Below are 24,424 nucleotides of genomic sequence, written 5' to 3'. Positions count from 1 at the left end.
TGCGTCTGGGCGTTCTGGCATGGAGGTCTTCGTTATGCAGTGCGCGCCTTATTGTCTGAGCTGAAACTTCAGTGCCCACATCTGACAGGTCTTTTTTCAGTTCCTTAGCAGTCACGCGGGGATTTTTCTCCACATTACGCTTCAGGTAGCGCACAGCAGTCGCGGTCAGGATCTTCTTTCTGCCACGACCAGGTAACGTTTCCACTGTGCCCTTTAACTTGAACTTGCGAATGATACTTCCGATAGTGTCTCTTGGAATATTTAACAACTTCGCAATCTTTTTATATCCATTGCCATTCTTGTGAAGAGCAATAACCTCTTCTCTTGTCTTCTGGGACCATTCTCTTGCCTTCACCATGCTTGGAAACACACCAGTAGATGTCTAGAAGGAGCTGAGTATCACAGTCCTTTTAAATCTGCCTAATTGGTGCTTATCATGCTTGATTGCTGCTCGTTGACATCCACAGATGTTTTCAATACCTGATGGAAAACACTGGAATGAACCTCTGTTCTTAGGAGTAGTAGTCGTAAAGGGGTTGAATAATTGTGTCAATGAAGAAATCACAAAAAGGCCATTTAATACTTTATGACAAAAAAAATTGATGCTATCTTAGTTGCATTTAGTTCTTTAACAAGTCCTTGTAAGATTTCATTATGAACACAATTACAAATGTGCACTGAATTCCATAAAACCCTTCGCAGCATTGGGGGTTGAATAAATTTGATCACAACTGTATATATATATATAAACCTTTTTTCCACTCATGGTTAGTGGTTGGGTGAAGCCATTTATTGTCCAACCACTGTGTTTTCGGTTTTTAAATTATAATGACAACCAAACACATCCAAATGACCCTGATCAAAAGTTTACATACCCCAGTTCTTAATACCGTGTATTACCCCCTCTAACATCAATGACAGCTTGAAGTATTTTGTGGTAGTTGTGGATGAGGCTCTTTATTTTCTCAGATGGCAACGCTGCCCATTCTTCTTGGCAAAAAGCCTCCAGTTCCTGTAAATTCCTGGGCTGTCTTGCATGAACTGCATGCTTGAGATCTCCCCAGAGTGACTCAATGATGTTGAGGTCAGGAGACTGAGATGGCCACTCCAGAACCTTCACTTTGTTCTGCTGTAGCCAATGACACGTCGACTTGGCCTTGTGTTTTGGATAGTTGTCATGTTGGAACGTCCAAGTGCGTCCCATGCGCATCTTCCGGGCTGATGAATGCAAATTTGCTTCCAGTATTTGCTGATAACGTGCTGCATTCATCTTTCCTTGAACTTTGACCAAGTTTCCTGTGCCTTTGTAGCTCACACATCCCCATAACATCAGCGATCCACCTCCATACTTTACAGTAGGAATGGTGTTCCTTTCATCATAAGCCTTGTTGACACCTCTCCAAATGTAACGTTTATGATTGTGGCCAAAAAGTTCAATTTTGGTCTCATCACTCCAAATTACATTGTTCCAGAAGTTTTGGGGCTTGTCTCTGTGTTGTTTGGCGTATTGTAGACGAGACACTTTGTGGAATTTGCGCAGTAATGGCTTTCTTCTGGCCACTCGACCATGCAGACCATTTTTCTTCAGGTGCCTCCTTACTGTGCATCTTGAAACAGCCACACCGCTAGTTTTCAGAGAGTCCTGGATTTCAGCGGATGTTATTTGTGGGTTTTTCTTTGCATCCCGAACAATTTTCCTGGCAGTTGTGGCTGAAATTTTTGTTGGTCTACCTGACCGTGGTTTGGTTTTTACAGAGCCCCTGATTTTCCATTTGTTTATCACAGTTTGAACACTGCTGACTGGCATTATCAATTCCTTGGATATCTTTTTGTATCCCTTTCCTATTTTATACAGTTCAACTACGTTTCCCGTAGATCCATTGACAATTCTTTTGCTTTCCCCATGACTCACAATCCAGAAACGTCAGTGGCTGGATGAAAGATGCAAGAGTCTGTCTGGATCCCAGAAACTCACTCAGCTTTTATGCACACACACTGATTAGAGGCAAACAGGTCACAGGAGAGGATATTACCTTTAGTAGCCATTCAAACCCATTTGTGTCACCTTCTGTGCATGTTATCAGGCCAAAATCACCAGGGTATGTAAACTTTTGATCAGGGTCATTTGGATGTGTTTGGTTGTCATTATAATTAAAAAAGAGAAAACACAGTGGTTGTCAATAAATGGCTTCACCCAACTACTAACCATGAGTGGAAAAAAGGTTTGTGTGTTATCATTAATATTCTCTGAGAAAAGGCCAAGAAAGCAAAAATTCTGCCAGGGTATGTAAACTTTTGAGCACAACTGTATATATATAAAATATAGTGGGCCAGTCTGTCAGGAACTCCCAGGCCACTTTCTCCCCAGTCCGCCCCTGTTTGATTCTATATCGTTCTAGAGTTCATAATTGAGTTTATAATGTTTTGATGTTGATTAATATAATGTTTGTACTGGGAAGTACAAAAAGGGGGATTTGTGATGGAAAATTCCATGTCGCCATTTTACTGATAGACATTTTTTTGACCGAATGAGGAAGTCAAGGGACCAGACAAGAGGGTGGAGAAAGACAAAGACAGGAATATTGATATTAACGAATTTCTGTTCTGTCTGTAAATGGCCCAGCCCTCAACATATGCAAAATGTGAAAAGCATATTAAGGTTTAGTTTTAGTTTATTAGGTTTAGTGAACCTGCCACATTGCTTCTGCAGGTAACAAGACTGGTCACAACAGCATGTGATTGTAATCAGCTGTGTAGGAGAGATGGGAATCACTTTTCACAACCAGTTGATGTGCATTTCTAAGCTTATCATTGTGAAGTGATGAAAAGGTATTTTTTAGACAGGTGGACATGTTTGGCCATGTTTTACAGCACACCTTCATTTAACTTATGTTTTGCTTATTTTACAACAGGCATGAAAATGGGTCAGGGGTCAAAAAGGTGAGAAGACAGTGGGGGGGGGCTGCTGATACGGTGACAGGTGTCTTTGGGGGGGTGCGCACGCTAGTGTACAGCAGCAACGGGTGATGCCAGAGGGGTATGGCAATAGTACGGCCCCATAATAGTAAAATAGTAAAAATACCGCGAACTCCAGGCCAAGTGAGTAGTAGCTACATTTTGTGAATGTAGCAAAACGGTGACAGAAGCTACAGAAGCGACTAAAAATAATAGCAACATAATAGCAACAGCTTCGTAGCTTTCACATGGCAAGCCTTTTGTGACACACTCTTCCGCCATCTTCTCTCACGATAATGTGGCGCTGAAAAATATTGACCTGTCTTGTGGAGTCAGATCCGTAAACGCGAGAAGCCGCTTTCGCCATTCCAGATGGCTCAGTCAAAACCATTACGTCTTAATGAACCAATAAATAACATCAGCGGCGAAAATGAGAGTAAAAATACCAGGGTTCACGTGTTTTTATTGAACATGGGCTAAAGCACAGGGTAGACTCAATTGACAAGAGTTTACACCTTCATCTTCATCCTTTTCAGCCCTGGCGTGAATGTTATCCTCACACGTCCATGGATTCACCAGTTACAACTACAGACACACTAGAAAAAATCTTGTTTCTTATTTTATGTCACCGTTAACTACACGGGGTTGACACGAACTTAATAGGCCTATCTATCTACCTATTTATCACAAGAGCTTGTGGCTCTGACAGTGTTCAACGCTGTAGCGAACGGCAGTAACTTTGATTTACTGCAAAATATGAAAACGATTGAAACCATTAATCACCCAATTAAATCCACTGGTAAATGTACAATGTGGTAAATGTAGTGGTAAATATATGATCTGGTAAATGTATGATCTGGTAAATGTAGTGGTAAATGTACGATGTGGTAAATGTAGTGGTAAATGTATGATCTGGTAAATGTAGTGGTAAATGTACGCTCTTCTGCCTTGTCTCTTCTGCCGGTGTAGACAGCACTAGGTCCTGTGCCACAACATGAATGAAGAACGTTTGTATGATTGAAACGCAATTTGGCCTCTATGATAGTTCTGGGCAGGAATTGCTTGCCACTGTGTCATTGAAATTGTCGATTTCGGAAGTGCTTTGTTTGCTTATCATAAGTCAATATGATAATAAAAAATATATATATATAAAATATCTCCCGAACCCCCCCCCCCCCAAAAAAAAAAAAAAAAAACTCCTCGGATCTACACGATTCACGTAGGTCACCCTTTTCAACTTCAAAACGGCGAATTTCGCCGAAAGGTGACAGATTTTCATGCCCGTTACAACCATGACATTTGTACAAAATATATTTTTACAATTTTTTGTAATGCTGCATACGCTGCGGAGCGAGGAGGCGAACACAAACACTGAGAAGAGCGAGATTTATGAAGGGGAATTCCACAATCACGGTCGTAAGGACAGGCATAGGTCATAACGGGAGGACAATCGAATACGAAAGGTAGATGGGCATACTCACTCATGGAACTAGGAACAACACGGCAGCGTAACACAAAACAAGCATGAACGAAATGGGGGGACTATATATAAATGCATGGAACTAACAAGACACAGGTGGAAACACTGACGACATGGGAGTGACAGACAGAGGGAAACCATGACAACAGATAACAAGGCGGGATCAACAGACAAGGAAAACACAGGCACATGGAACAGTGGACCGAGGTTACAGCTAGAAGAGGGGGACGTAGCCCTACGTGACATTTTTGTTCATCATTAAAACTCTAAAACCTTTTTATTTAAAACATTCAATTTACTCAATTAATTTTCCAATATTCTTTTATACTTTTTATTTATTTTAAATCATTCACATCTACAAACCTTTTTTAGAAGAGCTAACTTAATACCTTTTGTGCTCCACACTGCCATTTGGCAGTTATAGCCTACCTATAAACCAGCCTATTTCTTATGACTGAACCCTAAGGATCGTTAACATTTACGTGTCTAGTTTGTTTGCAGGGGGAGATTGCTGGACCATCCAGGATGGTACAGGAGGATGATGACACAGTGTCTGCCTGTTCAGAAAGGCCAGCTGTAAGGCGTGTGTGTCTGAGTATCTGTCTGTTAATGTGCTGTGTGATCTCATGATTTGTGTTGTGTTTAAAGGAAATGGAAGAACAGAGTGAAGACCCTCAGGCCTCCACGTCCAGAGAACAAGTGAGTAGTAGTTATGCAGTTCAACATGTATAAATACTTCTCAATCTTGACTATACTTCTGTTTTGAAGGAATCCGAGATTCGGGAGATCTACAAAATGTACTTTTGTCTATTGTAATATGTCTATTTATCCAAGAAATAGAATGTAAAAAAGCAGATCTGCAATACAAAATAAAAATAAAATAAATTGGAAATTGGAGCTTGAAATAAAGAAAATGTAGAAAAATGTGAGTATTTGCAAAAATGTCTCACTTTAATATGCTTGTTTTTGCAAGCTAAGTAAATCAAAGTTTCTTCTGTCCACAGGCTGAGCAAGACAATCAAAAAATGTCTCTTTCCAAAAAATTTTTGTGTTAATAATATATTGTGTTAATGAACCAATACAAACAAAATATTCCATTAACCAAAGTAAGTGTTTGCACACATGTCCCTCACAGCTCTACCATCCATGTGGTCTGCAGTTAAAATGTTGTCTTCCTGTTGCTCCAACTGCACTCTTGGCATCGCTTCTTTCTGCAGTATTGCCACATTGTGCAAAACTGCACAGGCTGCTACGATATCACAGGCTCTCTCAGGGGTGACTGAGATGGCACAAGCAGTTAAATCTGTTCTTTAACTGTCCAAATGCCATCTCAATGCATGCCCTTGTCTTGGAATGTGCACGATTGAACCTCCTCTCTGCATCTGTTGTAGAGTCTGCATATGGGGTAAGAAGAAAAGGTTGGCAGGGGTAACCCCTATCCCCAAGCAGTAAGCCAGGAAAAGCACCTACGATTATAAGGAGTAGAGTTAAACACTGAGGCCAAATCTGCACTATTTTGTGTGGTTGGAGTATTCTTACCTTGGACAAACCTCTGTGCCAGTGAGGAGGCACAAAATATTCGTGAATCATGCACCGAGCCAGACCATTTTGCCTCAGTGTTGGAAAATAGATATTTGCTGGTGCAAACCATCTAGAACAATGGCAAAAGTGACAAAGGGTGAAGTTGTTCAAACCCATGGACTGACATGCTTTAAAATTTCTGTTGGGTAGGCAAAACTTGCATGTACTTGTACAGTGATGATGTGAAATGATTTTTGATTCACATAGTCTGCCTCCATGGGTCCAGATGGAGCCTTTATCCAGATGTGAGTGCAGTCTATAGCATCAATAACATTTGGAAATCCTGGAGAATTGAATGCGTTTTGAATTGAATTAATTTTAGCATGAAATAGTTGATCAAGATGAATGCAAAGCACGTTGGTAAGTGCTCTGGATAAGAGCGTCTGTTAAATCATATACATTTAACTCCAAGTTACTGATCAAACCAACACTACTTCTCACAGGGTTGCCAACTTTTGACGTTCGCTTAGAGTGAGATTTTAACCTGGAGGAGGTGGCGAGTGGAAATTGTTGAGTGGGGGGGATTGGCGAACGTAAAAGAGAAGCCTCTCGCTGCAGCCTGCAGGAAGGCGGAGTTGGACATCCAACCCCGCCCACATCCAACTCCACCCTCTTCTCAAGTCCGAAGCCACGCCTATGTTACGTTCGAAACTCGGACTGTTTTTGCTCCCAGTAAACAGAACTTCCAGAACTATTTACGTGTGTTTGATAAGTGTTTTAAGTGCAGAAGTGCATTTTAAGTGCATTTTCAAGTACTTTAGCCTAAATTCCAGCACTTTTCAAATCTGAAACACAATACAACATTAAAATTGGTCAGGTAAATGTTCCTTCCCCTGAGTTTGAGGGGTGTTTCTTTATAACTACCACATATCGTTTCAGGAGGACACTGCAAAGAATGTGACGCGCGCGAGGTGTGCGGAGTCGCGCTACGGTCACTCACGAAAGTATAACTAGCTTTATAGGGGAGACACGGAAAGGCATCGCTAAAAAGGAGAGCTCTTATGTGATTTAGGAATGTGGATCTTGTGTTTAAAAATGTCTTTTATAGAATTATTTGTTCAATTAATTGGTTCAATGCAAACAGATTTCTTCATAACTTATAATTAGTAGGCTTGAAAGTTACCGGATCGAGGCAGACAGTTCCCGGAACGCACCCTTCAAAATGAAAGAGTTCCCGGATCCTGTTCCGGCAGGATACGGCTCAAATTAAGCCCTGATTACACCCCTTCTCCATTATCAACATTACCAACATACCCCTTCTCTATCACCAACATTATCAGTAAACATTACCATTTTAATTGTGTACTTATAGTAGCAAAGTTGCCAACTCTCACGCATTGAGCGTGAGACACACGCATTTGACCGTCTTCACACGCTCTCACGCCACACTTCCGATTTCACACGCCGAAAAAAATCTAGTTTATTTACCTCTGATCTACATCTATGATTCAATGAGTTACTAGTTCGCTCTGGCGCCAACCACCGGCGATCGATCTATTGCGATATAATACTTAATTTGTGTCCATTTACATCCCCCCGTCAACATTTTACGTTCGCCACCCAATAATAATATAAAAATAACGTGGAACGATACACAAAGTAAACGAGGTATGTGTAAATTAAGCGCAACAACGTGTCTCTTGAACACTTGTGAGTTATTATGCATATTTTCAAGTACCACACAGTTATTCTCGAATGAAGAAGTAGTGGGTTGGCGCACGAGAGCGCATTAGAGGGTGGAGTTGGATGTGGGCGGGGTTGGATGTCCAACTCCGCCTTCCTGCAGGCTGCAGCGAGACATACTTGGAGAAAAATTGACACAAGTTAAGTGTTATATCGCGATCTATCGATCGCCGGTGGTTGGCGCCAGAGCGAACTAGTAACTCGTTGAATCACAGATGTGGATCAGAGGTAAATAAACTGGATTTTTTTCAGCGTGAGATATCGAAAGTGTGGCGTGAGAGCGTGTGAAAACAGTCAAATGCGTGTGTCTCACGCTCAATGCGTGAGCCTGTTCTCATGAATACATACCAGCTGTTCTGAAAAAGGCTTCTTTTATGGGAAGGATGCCTCTGTGACCAAGGAATTTTATGAATATATTAAGGAAGCGCTTAAGCGCAAGACAAACCTTTTGAATTTCGCAGCAGACCGTTGCCTTACTAAGATGTTGGTAACATCTTATGCTGGTAGCATGAATGCTCTGCACACTACACACGCTCCCTCATCTACTGGATTCTCTACAAATGGGCATGCCATGGTCAATCAGCCTTCAGCCTTCACTGTTAGCTGCTCTTTTATAGCCTACATTTTGGATTATTTGTTTCACCTGTATGAAAATCTTGGTAAGGTAGTTGTCTGTGTCCATTTCCTTTTTGCACCATTAAGTTAACCACACATTTACATTATTTATACTGAACATATGTGAATTGCAGAGTGATATGATTTGCTTGTAATTTGAACACAAATGATGAAGTATGGGGATAAATATATACCTAAAAGTATCTTCACCTAAATTACTCAGTTATTATTAATACTCAGGTACAAAGAATTGTATTTTTTGTGATATAGAGTTTATGCTAATGTGTGTTTATGGACCATAACGATTAGACATTGTATTCCATCTTACACTGACCTGAATTTAAGATTAAACCAATACACTGAAATGTGCAGAACCCTCACTGATAACTAAAGATTGAAATATAAATTGCATTTGGAAATATAATTATACAATTTTAATAATAATAATAACCTGCAATCATTACAGTACTCCATTAAATGTATAAAAATATGATATGATATGATGCTACATCCACAGCAATTTAATGGATAGAACTGCAGCGGAACCTTGTTCCTCGATTCAGTTTCCCGGATGGCGAGACTATGACATCACACTGCTCAGCCAATAAAAGTGGTCCAGCTAAGCTAAGTCTCAACTCTAGCCTGGTACAGAGCAGGTTTGTTCAAACATATATGTTGCTGTAGTAATTGAGCGAGGCTTAAGTCTAGCCTTTTTCGTGGAACCGACTTTGAGTAAAATGAGCCAGGCTTGTCTTAAAAAGCCTGGCTTACTGAGTTAGCTCGCTTCATGGAATAGCCACCTGGTTAGTGTTTGGTTCATCTTTGTTTCCTATCTATGTGCTTTGTGTAGTTTTGTTTGTTTTCTTATGAAATCTCCTGAATATCCGCACTCGCGTCCAGCCCGCCTTGCCAGTTACACAAATTATGTTAAATATGAGTGTTACACTAATTGATTTGAATCTGAAAACAAATAAATTCATAATAAAATAGTTTGAAGCTTAATTGTTTGCAGCAATATATATATCTTTGTTTCCAAATAAACTTCCAGTCAAACGAAAAGTAAGCATAAGCATGGCAGTTGTGACCGCTATGCATACAGGCCCGTCGCGATGGGGCAGGCAAATGAGGCAATTGCTTGGGGCCCCAAGCTGGCCTGGGGCCCCCAGACAACAACAGGTTAAGAATTAAATGCAGCGACAAACTGTGTGAGCCCCCCTTTACATTCTCAAAGTCATGAGCAATGACACTGTTCTCAGAATCCCCCTCAAGGGGGCCCCTCCCACCAGCTGCTGAAGGCAGGCAGACACTGTCCTGGCAGACAGCCAAGTTTTAGACGCCGGCAAATATGAAACTTAACCATGAAGCGAATTTATCCATCAGGAAGCCAAAAGAGAAAACAAAAGAAGGAAGAGGAACACAAAAAAACACAAGACAGTGGTAAGTGATGATTTACACTGGATAAATTAGGCCTACCTGTACAAATGGTGTAATTTAGCAGCAGGTAGGCTAAAAACAATATATATGTCCCGGGTAGTGTTTTCACGTGCCTGTCCCGGTTTTTCTTCTTTTTAATATTCAGTCCCGGAAAAAAATTAGGTTAGTTAAAACCACGATTCAGACTGTTTCTGCACACTTGAAATCTGTTTTTTTTTTCTCGCTGTGTCAATTTTAAACCCCTCCGGTAACATTTTACGTCCCCCCCACCCGCTCAACCAGATGCAGTTCGATTAGCTCTGAGTTTGTTTGCTCATCCTACATATCCCGGATGAACCGCATTTCAACCTGAACCTGAATTTCGACCCGAACCTGAATTTCGACCCGAACCTGAATTTCGCCCCGATCCTGAATTACGACCCGAACCTGAATTGCGACCTGAACCTGAATTGCGACCTGAACCTGAATTGCGACCTGAACCTGAATTTCGACCAGAACCTGAATTTTAACTCGAATTTTTGCATACCTGCGAGGATTTTACAGACTGTTTTTTCAAGTAATAATGATTTCAGGTTCAGGTTCTGGTGACACTATAATAGCTCCATACAACTGGCACTGGATTTGCTCACAATCAAATAATGAGACAATACCTTCCCCATCACCACAGATAATTTTATACAACTATCTTTAAAACACTATTAAACAACCTAAATTGTCCATAGGTTTTCTTGATGCTTAGCCTACTGAGAAAATTATGTCTCTCATAAACACATTAAATTCTGTAGCTGGTGTTCTGCTGCAAAGGTTCCATCTTAACAGGAATTTTCTCCAAATCAGTAAACCATCTGACATTAAGCCATTTCTGAAAAAGACCATCAGCAACTGTCCTTATATGGTTTACTTAGTCGGCTGTGTTTTGCCGGCAGTGAATTGGATAGCATAGCTGTACTGTGGGATTGTCCAGGGATCGGTTTGTGTGGTTAAAAAAAAATCTGCAACAGAACAGCATTTTATACTAGAGGAGAGTGTCTCTGGGCTTACAGTATGGGAGAGATATAAATTGTGCTTTCTGGAGGAAACCCTTTAAATAATCTAGATATAACACTACCATTCTCCCCCAATGTTCCTGCTGCCAAAAATAATTTAAATTTTCAATTTGATTTCAATGTGATATTTATTTACAAGGCCCATAATGAGCTCAGATTACTAACTATATCCTTTATCCCTTCAGGACTATTTACCTGGGCAACACTTACTCCTGGTTTGGGTAAATTGTTAACACACACACACACACACACACACACACACACACACACACACACACACACACACACACACACACACACACACACCACACACACTGTTCTAGCTAATTCACATGTGTTTTGTGTTTCCAGAGAGAATGTACAGTTAAAGGAACTCATATGCTACTCAAGTGTGAAGTGAGTCCTGTTGCATTCACACAGCAGTCCTGTCATGGTTGGTCCATCTGGGGTTTCAACACCAGTGGCTTCAAGCACTATGTGCTCTTTGTTTTGTTTCAGTTTCTGTGTAATCACGTGTATCCCTTTGTGTTTGTGTGTTTAGCAGCTAGTTTAACAGCATCACCAAAACCACATCAGTAACAATAACATCAGAAAAGATGAAAAACCTGATTTTTGGTTAAATAATCAAATGTATTGATGTTTTTTTCCCTCAGCGAAAAAGTACAGTACAAAACCAAGGACTTGCTCTCTCCTCAGGGGTACACACACACACACACACACACACACTACACATTCATTGCTAACTAATTACTACTTGTTTGTATTACTACTAATTTGGTAATTTGTAGTATTTGGATTGTCATGTAAATAGAATTACTAAATTCTCCTGGTTTTATTGAGGTTTATTGACTTTAATGTTTTTATCAGGCTTTTGTACAAGCAACCAAGTGTTCTAAATGGGTAAGTACATATGGAAGAGTGTGTGTGTTTACATATGATTATATGTGTGTGTGTGTGTTTACATATGATTATATGTGTGTGTGTGTGTGTGTTTACATATGATTATATGTGTGTGTTTACATATGATTATATGTGTGTGTGTGTGTTTACATATGATTATATGTGTATGTGTGTGTGTTTACATATGATTATATGTGTGTGTGTGTTTGTGTGTGTTTACATATGATTATATGTGTGTGTGTGTGTTTACATATGATTATATATGTGTGTGTGTGTGTGTGTGTGTGTGTGTGTGTGTGTGTGTGTGTGTGTGTGTGTGTGTGTGTGTAACAGCAGGAAAGATGTCATCACGGTGACCCCATGGCTTGCTCCAGTGGTGTGGGACGACACATTTGACACAACTCTGATTGATGCCATCTACAAAACCCAGAACATCACTATAGCAACCACTGTGTTTGCACTGGGGAAGTAAGTATAAACCATAGGGTGGTGTTTAATGTGTAGAGTAACAATAACTAAGTCTAATATTTAAGTTAGAATGTAACTTACTCTAATATTACACTGAAATATTTTGGCAAAAATTCTCAAAAATGAAAAATAAAATGTAAAATAGACACTAATGCTAATATAATGAACAAGATAATAAAAACTAATACTAATATAATTTAATGAACAAGCACAAAACATAATGCCAACTCCTCCCCCAAACCCTCAGATATGTCCAGTTGCTGAAGGACTTCTTGGAGTCAGCAGAGAAACACTACCTGCAGGGTTACCTTGTGCATTATTACATCTTTACAGACCAGCCAGAGGCAGTTCCTATGGTAACACTGGGTGCCAACCGTAGTCTGACTACACTGAAAATACCAAGTTCAAACCTCTGGCAGGAGATCTCACTAGGCAGGATGGAGAAGCTTGAGGAACTCATTGAGAACCGACTGGCCAATGAGGTCGACTACATCTTCAGCCTTGACGTGGACACCAAGTTCTATGATCACTGGGGGGCGGAGACTCTGGGTGAAATAGTTGCCGTGATACACCCTGGTTATTACAGTACAGCACGTGATGAATTCCCATATGAGAGGCGTCCTGAGTCCCAGGCCTACATTCCTCAGGGGATGGGAGATTATTACTATGGTGGTGCAGTGATTGGTGGTCTAGTGAAGGAGGTGCACAAAGTGGTTAAAACCTGCCGGATACAGCTGGACGTGGACAAGGCCAATTCTATTGAAGCGGCGTGGCAGGAGGAGTCCCACCTGAACAAGTACTTCCTGTACAACAAGCCCACCAAGGTCCTGTCACCTGAGTACCTGTGGCAGGACTTAAGATACAAAATCAATGATGTAAAACTGATTCGTCTGTCACAAGTTATTACAAACCTCACTGAGATGAACAGCGACCTCATGTGAACTATGGAACACATTTGAGCTTTTGCTCTCCAATGTTCAATTACTGCAAATTTTTTATAATAATTTTTCTTACCTACTTTTACAGAGTAAATAGTGAGCCTCAAGAAATCCTTCTTAAATTTGTCAAATTTTGTTTTCTGTCAGACAGTCTGTAAACAGCTCAGTTGCTAGAAATATTATTCGTGAGAACTGTTAATTGGCATAGTATGAAAACCTCCTTCTTTCACCATTACAGCATATTTTGCTCTGAAATTGAATCTCTTAACCATGATCCAGTCACTCCCCTCATTTAAATCCCACCTTGATGTCCTTTGGTTTTCGCAAGCACTCAGGTCACAACAGATTGTTTTTTGATCTCCAGCCTGCTTCTTTGGGTTCTGTCCTGTTTTCCACTCCATGTCAGGTTTCCTTGTCCCTTTTGTTTCGCATGTGTTCATGTGTGTTAATGATTTTTGCTAATTCATGTTAATGTATTCTGGGTCATTAAAAAGATCATTATGAATAAAATGTGTCACAATTGTTACTGTGACATGTCTGCACATGACAACACACTGACATAAAGGGACGCAGTGTAAACAGGTGATGATGATTTATTACTACACATAGAACAAAGGCAGATTCTGGATCTTGCAGAGCTGCGTGCAAATCCCAAACAAAGAAGCACTTTGTGAATACCAAACGGGCCGTGTTAGTAAAGGGCGCCATGCCCGTTCCAGCTGGGGAGCATGTGCACCACCCATGGATCCAGCCGATGGGACGGACTTACAGAATCCCTTTAGAATCCACTCCCTTTAGTTCCCACAGCACTAGAAGAGTTGCGTGAGGAAAGAATTTACATGAAATTAGATTTACAAAGTGCCTATAATCTTATCAGAATTTAAATGGGTGATGAATGGGGCAGTCATGGCCTGGTGGTAGGGAACTGGTCTTGTGACCGGAGGGTTGTGGGTTCGATTCCTCGACCTGAGGCCATGACTGAAGTGCCCTTGAGCAAGGCACCTACCCCCAACTGCTCCCCGGGCGCCAGACTATGGCTGCCCACCGCTCTGGGCACGTGTGATCCACAACCCCCTAGTAATCACTAGTGTGTGCGTGTGTATTCTAACTGCACAGATAGGTAAAAAGCGGAGGACAAATTTTGTTTGCTGTGAAAAAATCACAATTGACAAAATATGGCAGGGGAACTTCTGTGTGGTCTGTGAATCACCCGTGAATCTGGAGGCGGAGAAATTCGTTGCGAGGGAACTGCGCATGCTATGTGATTCGTTCACTGTACTGAGGGCTCTGATTCGTTCATGAACTGAGCGCTCTCGTTCACTCTGATTCATTCATAAATTCATTGTGGTTTACATAGACGACATACTAATCTATTCCCTTAGCTTGGCAGAACATATAGAACACATACAAGCTGTACTCTCTAGACTCCGAACCCATCACCTATACGGAAAACTTGAAAAGTGTGAGTGTCATCAGCTGAAAATCCAATTTTTAGGTTACAATATTAGACTGCAAGGGGTTTCCATGGACCAGACCAAGGTGAAAGCGGTTGTGGAGTGCCCTCGATCATGCACCAAGGAATTACAGAGGTTTTTGGGCTTTGCAAATTTTTATCGGCGCTTTATTAGACAGTTTAGTTCGGTAGCAGCCTCTCTCACTTCTCTATTGCAGGGAAAACCCTGTACTCTTACATAAAACCCCACAGCATTTCTTGAACTCAAAAGACGTTTCACTACAGCTCCACAGTTAGGACCCCTCTCTACCATTTGTGGTAGAGGTAGACGCTTCAGAGTATAGCATAAGGGGAATCCTCTCCCAGTGACATGGCAGTCCTGCCAAGTTGTATCCCTGCGCTTTCCATTCATGGAGACTCTTGTGCTGTGAGGAATTTTGAGACTGTCAAATCAGCCCTGGAAGAGTGGCATCACTGGTTAGAGAGGGTCCTTCATCCATTTCAGATCATTACGACCATAAAGTCCTGGAATATATCAGATCTGCAAAGTGTTTCAATGCTAGACAAGCTAGATGGTTCTTTTTCTTTACACGATTCAACTAAACAATCACCTTTCGTCCTGGTTCCAAGAATGGTAAAATGGATGCCCTTTCCATATTTGACACACCATTGCGTGTAGACAATCCAGCTCCCAAACCCATTATTCCTCCTGTGATGATTGTAGCACCAATACAATGGGATCTTGACTCTCAAATGTCACAGGCGCAGGGATCCCCCACCGACCGACTCCTCCGGGTAAGCTGTATGTCACTGCCTCCTTGCATCCCAGTGTATTAAAGAAAGTGCATGCTTCGATGTATGCAGGACACTCAGGTGGTTGCCACATATGATCACTTGTACAAACCAAATACTGGTGAACAGGGCTGTCCGAAGATGTAACTGAATTTGTCTCTGCGTATGATGTTTGTGCTCAAACTAGATCCCCTCGCCAGCTGCCAGAGGGGATGCTGGTGCCTTTGCCAGTTCCCAAACACCCCTGGTCGCACTTGGTGGTTGATTTACCCCCATCTCAGGGCAATACATGCATCCTTGTGGTTATAGACTGTTTTTCTAAGGGTTGCAGACGTATTCTCCTTTCCAAACTCCAAACAGCCCTAGAAAGCGCTGAGGTGATTTTTCAGTATATGTTTTGGTACTATGGCAATCCCAAGGACATTGTGTCAGACAGGGGTCCCCAGTTCACCTTGTGAGTCTGGGAAGCCTTTTGTAAACTGTTGAAAATCTTGGTGAGTCTGATCTCGGGCTACCATTCGCAATCTAATGGCCTAGTAGAACGCCTAAACCAAGAACAAGGGACATTCTTGAGGTCCTATCAAGCCCCAGGGGGGCTGGAGCCATTTTGTGCCGAGTATGCCCAGAATTCCTTAACCCATACCTTTACAGGACTCACCCCCTTCCAGTGTATTCTGGGATTTCAGCCACTCCTCTTCTCCTGGTCAGGTGAACCCTCTGAAGTCTCAGCAGTTGAGAACTGGTTTAGGCAGAGTGAGCAGACATGGGAGGGAGCTCACGTTCGGCTACAATGAGCAATACGGAGGCAAAAGCTGTAATCGGATAAGCTCCAACAAGAGGAAGAAGACTACAGCAATGTTATATTGATCCCTTCCTGGTTCTGCAGCAAGTTAACCTTGTCTCCTACTGCTTGAAGCTTCCTTCAAGCTGGGTGTTAGCTGATGACATCCTCGACCCATCCCTCTAATGAGACTTCCATGCCTCAAATCCCTCTCAACCGTCCTCTCTCCCTCAGGTCCTTTTGCTTCAAGAGGCTCTGCATCATGTAGTGGGTGCTGTTACATCTAACTTGCACATCTAACTTGAGTTTTTGGCGAGTGAGTGAACGCTGGCGCTTGTGGCTGCCGCTGCTCACCGGGGTGTTGAATAATTGTTTTATTTTATCATTGCTGCTGATTGAATCCCAGTCAAAAAACATGGCAAACTTTAAAATTATGTTTTGGATTGTACTTTTTACAATGCTGTCCCCCGTTGCCACTACAAATCGACTGAAATACTCACCTGAGGAACTGTATCGACTTCGGGCTAATTATGAACTTCCAACTGAACTCGGAATACATCGTGATGTTCTTCGGCGTTCAAGATATGTTCATCGCGGATCTCGCCGAAATTTCAGTTTTAGTGGTGGAAATCCTGGAACTATTTGTGCACTTTGGTCTTCGCGACAGCGGCATCAGAGGAGCTCTAACCGGTGTGTGGATCATGGTGTGCTAATGCCAATACCTAGAGCACTTGTGAGTGCATACGTGACTTGTTTTAAGTTTGCTCTTTATAACATTCGGTCCATTACCAACAAAGCCCTCTTGATTAATGATTTTATCACGAACAATAACCTGGACTATTTCTGTTTGACGGAAACCTGGCAGCGAGAGAATGATTATTTCCACCTCAACTCAGCAACTCCACCTGGATTTGTTCATATGTGCAAACCTCGCTCTTCTGGTAAAGGCGGCGGTCTTGCGCTGATCTATCGCGAGAGTTTGAAAGTAAGACCAGTCTCTGTACCTGAACAGTCCTCGTTTGAACTTTTGGCTTTTGAACTTTGTGGACCTATACCTACCATTATAGCTGTCCTGTACAGACCTCCGAAATCACCAAGTACTTTTATCAATGAACTTTCAACAGTTTTAACTACACTTAGTGCATTATCTCCTAATGTCATTTTAACTGGAGATTTTAATGTTCATTTCGATGATGCTGATCTTCTGCTTACTAAAGATTTTAAAGCAATGTTAGACTGTTTTGGCTTAACACAGTATATCAATTTTTGTACTCACAATAAGGGACATATACTTGACTTGGTCTGTTGTTCTGGCATCATACCATATAATATAACTTCTACTGAATTACCCATTTCGGACCATGAAGTTGTGCTATTTAACATCAACTTATTATCTGGTAAATCAAGGGTGAACCGTACAATATCCTATCGCAACATTCGTCATGTTAATCCTGAAGATCTTTTAAGTTTCATTGGTTCAGAATCCTCTTATCCATCTACTGTCTCACCTACTGATCTAGTGGACTATTATAACAATAGTCTATCCCTTGCATTGGACGCTGTAGCTCCGTTGAAAACGCGGGTTGTTTCATTTACACATAGTGCTCCATGGTACACCTCAGAGCTACATCAGCTAAAAACAAAAGGTCGACAACTAGAGAGACTATACTCTAAGACTGGACTTTTAATTCATAAACAAATGTATTTTGATCATGTACTCCATTATAAGAATGCACTCAAAAACGAATTATTATGCGAACATTATCGGCATAAATGCAGGGAGCACTAAAACTCTTTTCCGCACAGTGAAAAGATTACTCAAACCTTCCGATATAAATATGAGCAGTAATAACTCAACTGAACAATGTTCTGTTTTTTTGAAGTTTTTTAATTCTAAAATTGCTGAAATCCATAAGCAGCTAATTTCTGATAATGGTATGCAGTCTAGTTCACCACTAGTGAGTGTTATGAATCTGTCTCCATCAACTGTTCTGTGTGATTTCTGTCTTCCAACCGAAAGTCACATCTATGAACTTATTTCAAAATCAAATAACTCCACATGCAACCTGGATCCTATTCCTACAACTTTAGTTAAAGCTTGTTTACCTTCTATTGTTTCTCTGATAACCTTAATTATTAATTCTTCCTTGACTGCAGCTATAGTTCCGCCTGCACTGAAAGTTGCTATGATTCGACCAATTTTAAAAAAACCTGGTCTGGAGCCCAATGATTTAAATAATTATCGCCCTATTTCGAACCTACCATTTATTTCTAAAATTCTTGAGAAGGTAGTTGCAGCTCAACTTCAAGCTTACCTTGATGACAATAATCTTTTTGAACAGTTTCAATCTGGTTTTCGTCCTAAACACAGTACAGAGACAGCTATGGTCAAAATCACTAATGACCTTCTCCGTGCTGCTGATTCAGGCTTGGTTTCAATTTTAATTCTTCTCGACCTCAGTTCAGCCTTTGATACAATATCACATCAGCTTCTTTTGGATCGGCTGGCTGGTATTGGCCTCTGTGGCACTGTATATCAATGGTTTGTCTCCTATCTTGCTGATAGAAAACAATTTGTTCAAATTCAGGATTCTCGATCAGAGACTTCCAGAGTTTGTCACGGTGTACCACAGGGTTCAGTATTAGGGCCACTTTTATTTATTATATATCTTCTTCCTCTTGGCAATATTTTTCGATATCATGGGATTCATTTTCACTGTTATGCTGATGATACACAGCTCTATGTGTCCAGCAAATCAGCCTCTGTTCTTACTTTGGATTCACTTACTGCCTGTATCCATGATCTACACTTATGGATGACAAGGAACTACTTAAAATTCAACAACAGTAAGACTGAGGTACTTCTTGTGGGTTCTAAGTCCACTATCTCAAAAGTTTCACCTTGTTCTCTTCTCATTGCTGGAATCACTATACGTGTCTCTACGCAGGTTAAGAGTCTTGGTGTTATTTTAGATAGTACACTCTCTTTCTCTGATCATATCAGCAAGGTCTCTGGGACTGCCTTTTATTATTTGCGAAATATCTCCAGACTACGTCCTATTTTAACACAATACTCAGCAGAGGTTTTAGTTAATGCTCTGGTTACATCGCGCATTGACTACTGTAATTCAATTTTGGTAGGCATTCCTAAAAAGATTATTCACAGACTCCAGCTAGTTCAGAATTCTGCAGCACGAATTATTACACGCTCAAAATCTTTTCATCATGTTACACCTCTGTTGATTCAGCTGCACTGGCTTCCTGTGTTGGAGCGGATTCAGTTTAAAATTTTGCTTTTAACTTTTAAGGCACTACATAACCTCTCTCCTGGCTATTTAGCAGATCTCCTTCAGATATACACCCCACCCCGTTCTCTGCGGTATTCATCAGCACGCTTATTGGCACTTCCTGTCATTAAGCTTAGCACAGTGGGTTCTAGGGCTTTCCCTCATGCTGCACCTAACCTTTGGAATTCACTACCTTATCATATTCGGATGCTGGATTCAATCGCAGAGTTTAAATCTGCTTTAAAAACTCATTTTTAAAATTGCTTATTCATTTAATTGACTGTGTTTATTTTATTGTATTTTTTTACAAAGTGGATTGTTTATATATTCTCTGTATGGGCTTACTGTTTATTGTTATTTTAATGTGAGTTGTAAGGTGACCTTGAGTGACTTGAAAGGCGCCATTAAATAAAATGTATTATTATTATTATTATTATTATTATTATTATTATTATTGTAGGCGCCTGGGTGGTGTTTTCATATCAAACTGAATATTCTCCAGATGTCCGTAGGCCTGTGGTGAGTGCTTAAAATGACCTACAATCTTCCTTGCGTTAGCTAGTGTGTCTGTGATGCTGTGCTGAGAAAGCAGCCCCTCGTGTACAACCAGATGTTGATTAATATAATAATGTTTGTACTGGGATGTACAAAAAGGGGGAATTGTAATGGAAAATTCCATGTCACCATTTTACTGATAGACATTTTTTTGACCGAATAAGGAAGTCAAGGGACCAGACGAGAGGGTGGAGAAAGACAAAGACAGGAATATTGATATTAACAAATTTCTGTTCTGTCTGTAAAGCCTATGTGTGATGCGGCACACATTTTTGTACCCCTAGATCACCCCTTTCATATTTCTTGCATTGTCACGCAAAATAACATGAACCCGTTGCTCCTCTAACTCCCAAGTGTTCAACATCTCATCGATTGCTTGTTTTACATGTTCCGCTGTATGAGATGCGTGAAACTGATCATGCAATACCGCATGCTTTAAGTTGAAAGCGGAGTCAATCCATTGTGCAGTGAGGCTAAGGAATGAAATCGGCGAAACATCACAGCTCCAAACGTCTGTGGTAAAGCCAATAGCAGTCACATCTGATAAGACCTCGCAGGTGGTCACTAACCTTTGTGTAAAGCTCTGGCAGGGCCGTTTCTGAAATGTAGTGTCGTGATGGCAGATCATAAAAAAAGCTCTAAGGGCGTACTCACACTAGGCACGGTTTGCTGGTTCCGTGCTGGGGCCCGGTTATCCCCCCTCCCCACTCCCCCTCTGGCCTGCACTCACTTCATCAAGCCGGCCCGAGGATGCTTACGTCATCACAACGCCACTTTATTTGGAAAAAAAGCGCGCTCGCACAACACCATGGCGTTGCCAATTCTCTTTTTATTGTATTTTTGGAGTCGTTTTGGGAGTGCAGAAACACGGTGCAAGCACAGATTTATCGATAATTTAACACAACGATTGTATGCTAATCGCTTTGCCGCCGTGACTGTTTAATGTGAGCGTCGCATCACTGATGTTATGTTTGAGTAACGGCAAAATGAACCAATCACACGAGGCACCAAGCGGGCCCGGGCACGGATAGCGCTCACACTAGAAGCAAACCGTGCCCGAGTCCACATGAATCGTGCCCTGGCCCACCTCTTCAAGCGGGCCCGAGCACGATTAACTGGGCCGGGCCCGGGCACGGTTGGAGCGCTCACTCTAGCCAAACGAACCGTGCTTCGGCAGGGAACCATGCCCGGATCACAGACCCTAGTGTGAGTACGCCCTTAAAGACGCCGAAAACCTGTATTTTCTACCACAGCGATCGTCTGGTCATCCAAAGCAATTAAGTCAGTGACCTTCTCTGTGATCTTCTTGGCATAGCGCTGTCTTGAGAGAACTTTTCTTTTCTTTTAAAACTTACTGATAGCGTAGATTGCTTAGGTCCAGCCTTTAACTGAGTTGTCTGAACGAACTTGCTATATTCTGTTAAATGTTTATTTTTTAGGTATTATTTGTAGTATTAAATGCAGATCTGCTACTACCACCCTGTGAAACACTCATATTGCAGACATTACACCTCGCTGTTGGACTTGTATTGCTTCCTAATATGAAGTAACACACAGCAGACATTATAATCACGTTCTGACTCCTTTGTTTACTCCTGTGTTTCTTTGAGATCGGAACGGGACATCCCTAGTACAAAATAATGTCTGGGGATTTAGCCCTATGCCACCCTTGGTAGATGTGACTTGTGTTAGCATTGCATTTTATTGAATATTTTAAGATGTAAAAATGAGATATAAATTAATATAACCAAAACAGGAAAAATAATTGATTTAATTATTGATAATAATCATAATTATTGATAATAATAATTAAATTATTATTTAATAATTGATTAAAATTGCTAAGTGTATAAAATGTACCATGACATAAAGCAGGAGATTGCTGATGTATAATGGGTTTTTTTTTGTGATTTTTTTTTCTGGTGTGGAGCCCTAGTTTAGCCAACTAGCTACTTTGTTTGCCTATTGGCTATCTAGCTTGTGAAGCTAACGCTAGCTGGCAGGTAGGAACATAACATTAGTATACAGCAAAAATATCAATTATATTAACTAGCTATCTAGTTCAATGATTCATCATAAAGTGACAAATTTCAACTCAAGTTTCCAAAATTTTGTGCATGTGAGCGATTTATTTATCTAATGAAGCTCAGTCAATGGACCTGCTCACTTTCTGAAATGTCATTTTATGACACAATAGTATTTTTGACAGTGAGGGAGTTTACTGAGTATAAAAGGTCCAGCAAAGTCCCATTATTACTGTAAATGACGACGACAAGCATGAAACTTGAAAGCATTGTAGTTTTTGAAGAAAGACTTGTATCCCACTACACAGCAATGTTCCTAATTTCTGTGTAGCCTTTGATGACGTACAATGCAGAGCTTAGTGATGGTGAGTTGAGGTGAGGTGAGTTGAGGTGAGTTGAGGTGAGGGAGACATCGAGAAGAGAGCAGTGTGTAGAAAAACGAGTTTTTCAGCTGCGTAGATTTACATAGATAAGTCTCACAGACATGCACAAAGTCTACATTCTTATCACATTATGCACCTGGGAAACAGTAACTCCCAGTAACAGTAACCCTCTCTCACTTCGGGATGTGATCACTTACCTCTGAGGAAGAAAATTCTCATTCGGTTGAACAGTTTCATTGGCTGCTGTCTGTTATGAACACACATTTCTATACAGAGCATCACCTCTTCTTCCTGCTGCAATAGTGAAACTTTCACCGTCTTTGAAAGGTCATGTCTCAAAGTTCAAACCATGTTCACACAAGTTCAATTTAGGAAAACTGATTTGACTCAATAATCATTAAGTTAGCTTCAGCATTTCCAGTTTCAGTGTGTGGTTTAAGCTTCCTGCCCTGTATACCTGTGGGTTTTTTTTATTGCAGCGCTTTCTCTCACTCTTGTCTCTCACTCTTGTCATTGCTCTCTCTCTCTCTCTCTCTCTCTCTCTCTCTCTCTCTCTCTCTCTCCCTCTTTTCGCTCCTCCAGCCCTCCTCGCTCTCGTCGTTGCCCGCGGCGTTGCTATGCCTACCCCACTCTGCTGCAATTCACCACGGGTAACGTTGTGCGGAAGCCAGTATGTTATTCATTAGCCAGTATGTTAACTATTCTTAGCCGGACACCACGTTGCCCGCAATGCATTGCGCACACAATGTCAAACCATTTCTGTCTGGTGATACATGATTGAAGCGGTACCACAGAGAATACAGGAGGGAGGAACGTTCTCTTGTTGCGTTTCAAAAGAGAAAACAGATGTCACTCAGTTTCAATGGAAAACAAATTCCAACGTTCATTTACAGTGATGTCTGCCATTCATGACACATAATGTGAACTAATTGTTGCGTTCAGTTCAACGCTCACGAGAAAACGAGCGTGTTCAATGAACGCGTTCTTTTGAACTCATTCACGCACAACACTGATTTGTATCCCACGAGTGACAAGTCAAGAGAGAGATGCCAGTTGCACACTGACACTGCTGAGGGTCTAACTCATCATGTGATCCCTCCACCACACGGTTCACACTACTGAAACGTGAAAATATAAGTCAGCATTGCCGTAAAGATGGAGCAGTCTAAGCCAGGGTCTAAACAAACTACGAAATGTAAAGGCGGTAGCTTTCCAGTTGTTTTTCTCCTGTATTTTGTCATTTTGTTATGCCAATATGTGGCTTTGTAATCATATTATTGCTGGAAGTAATATTGTCCATATGACAATAAAAGCTGTCATATACACTACGTGCCATGTATAGATTCATATACAGTATATATACACACACCCACACATACAGAATATATATATACAGAATATATATAATATAGTAGAATATATATATATATATATATATATATATATATATATATATATATATAATGTAGTGGGCCAGTCTGTCAGGAACTTAGGCCACTTTCTCCCCAGTCCGCCCGTTTGATTCTATATCGTTCTAGAGTTCATAATTGAGTTTATAATGTTTTGATGTTGATTAATATAATGTTTGTACTGGGAAGTACAAAAAGGGGGAATTGTGATGGAAAATTCCATGTCGCCATTTTACTGATAGACATTTTTTTGGCCGAATGAGGAAGTCAAGGGACCAGACAAGAGGGTGGAGAAAGACAAAGACAGGAATATTGATATTAACGAATTTCTGTTCTGTCTGTAAATGGCCCAGCCCTCAACATATGCAAAATGTGAAAAAGCATATTAAGGTTTAGTTTTAGTTTATTAGGTTTAGTGAACCTGCCACATTGCTTCTGCAGGTAACAAGACTGGTCACAACAGCATGTGATTGTAATCAGTTGTGTAGGAGAGATGGGAATCACTTTTCACAACCAGTTGAAGTGCATTTCTAAGCTTATCATTGTGAAGTGATGAAAAGGTATTTTTTAGACAGGTGGACATGTTTGGCCGTGTTTTACAGCACACCTTCCTTTAACTTATGTTTTGCTTATTTTACAA

The 24,424-nt window shown here is 40.9% G+C and overlaps 1 protein-coding gene and 2 long non-coding RNA genes across 4 annotated transcripts; 1 reads left to right on the top strand and 2 right to left on the bottom strand.

The window, feature by feature from the left end:
* Positions 1-5,511: 5,511 nt before the first annotated feature.
* On the bottom strand, positions 5,512-6,523 carry LOC143488695 (uncharacterized). 2 transcript variants are annotated; one of them, XR_013124506.1, is made up of 3 exons: positions 6,184-6,523; positions 5,975-6,086; positions 5,512-5,901 (listed from the first exon to the last, which is right to left on the bottom strand). It is a non-coding gene; the product is annotated as an uncharacterized LOC143488695 (long non-coding RNA). The 2 variants fall into 2 exon arrangements; XR_013124505.1 differs by having other exon boundaries at positions 5,512-5,829.
* A 2,373-nt stretch (positions 6,524-8,896) lies between these two features.
* On the top strand, positions 8,897-13,598 carry LOC143488712 (globoside alpha-1,3-N-acetylgalactosaminyltransferase 1-like). Its single transcript, XM_076987562.1, has 7 exons — positions 8,897-8,959; positions 10,951-11,015; positions 11,146-11,190; positions 11,448-11,492; positions 11,662-11,694; positions 12,031-12,162; positions 12,410-13,598. Exons 1-7 carry the CDS (start codon positions 8,897-8,899, stop codon positions 13,101-13,103), a joined length of 1,077 nt encoding a protein of 358 aa, XP_076843677.1. The 3' UTR covers positions 13,104-13,598.
* An 8,274-nt stretch (positions 13,599-21,872) lies between these two features.
* Positions 21,873-23,175, bottom strand: LOC143488799 (uncharacterized). The gene is made up of 3 exons (XR_013124532.1): positions 22,833-23,175; positions 22,573-22,669; positions 21,873-22,443 (listed from the first exon to the last, which is right to left on the bottom strand). It is a non-coding gene; the product is annotated as an uncharacterized LOC143488799 (long non-coding RNA).
* Positions 23,176-24,424: the final 1,249 nt, after the last annotated feature.

Source organism: Brachyhypopomus gauderio, unplaced genomic scaffold (genome assembly GCF_052324685.1).
Source record: "Brachyhypopomus gauderio isolate BG-103 unplaced genomic scaffold, BGAUD_0.2 sc54, whole genome shotgun sequence".
In the NCBI taxonomy this organism is placed as follows: domain Eukaryota; kingdom Metazoa; phylum Chordata; class Actinopteri; order Gymnotiformes; family Hypopomidae; genus Brachyhypopomus; species Brachyhypopomus gauderio.
This window is presented reverse-complemented; position numbering and strand designations above follow the sequence as displayed.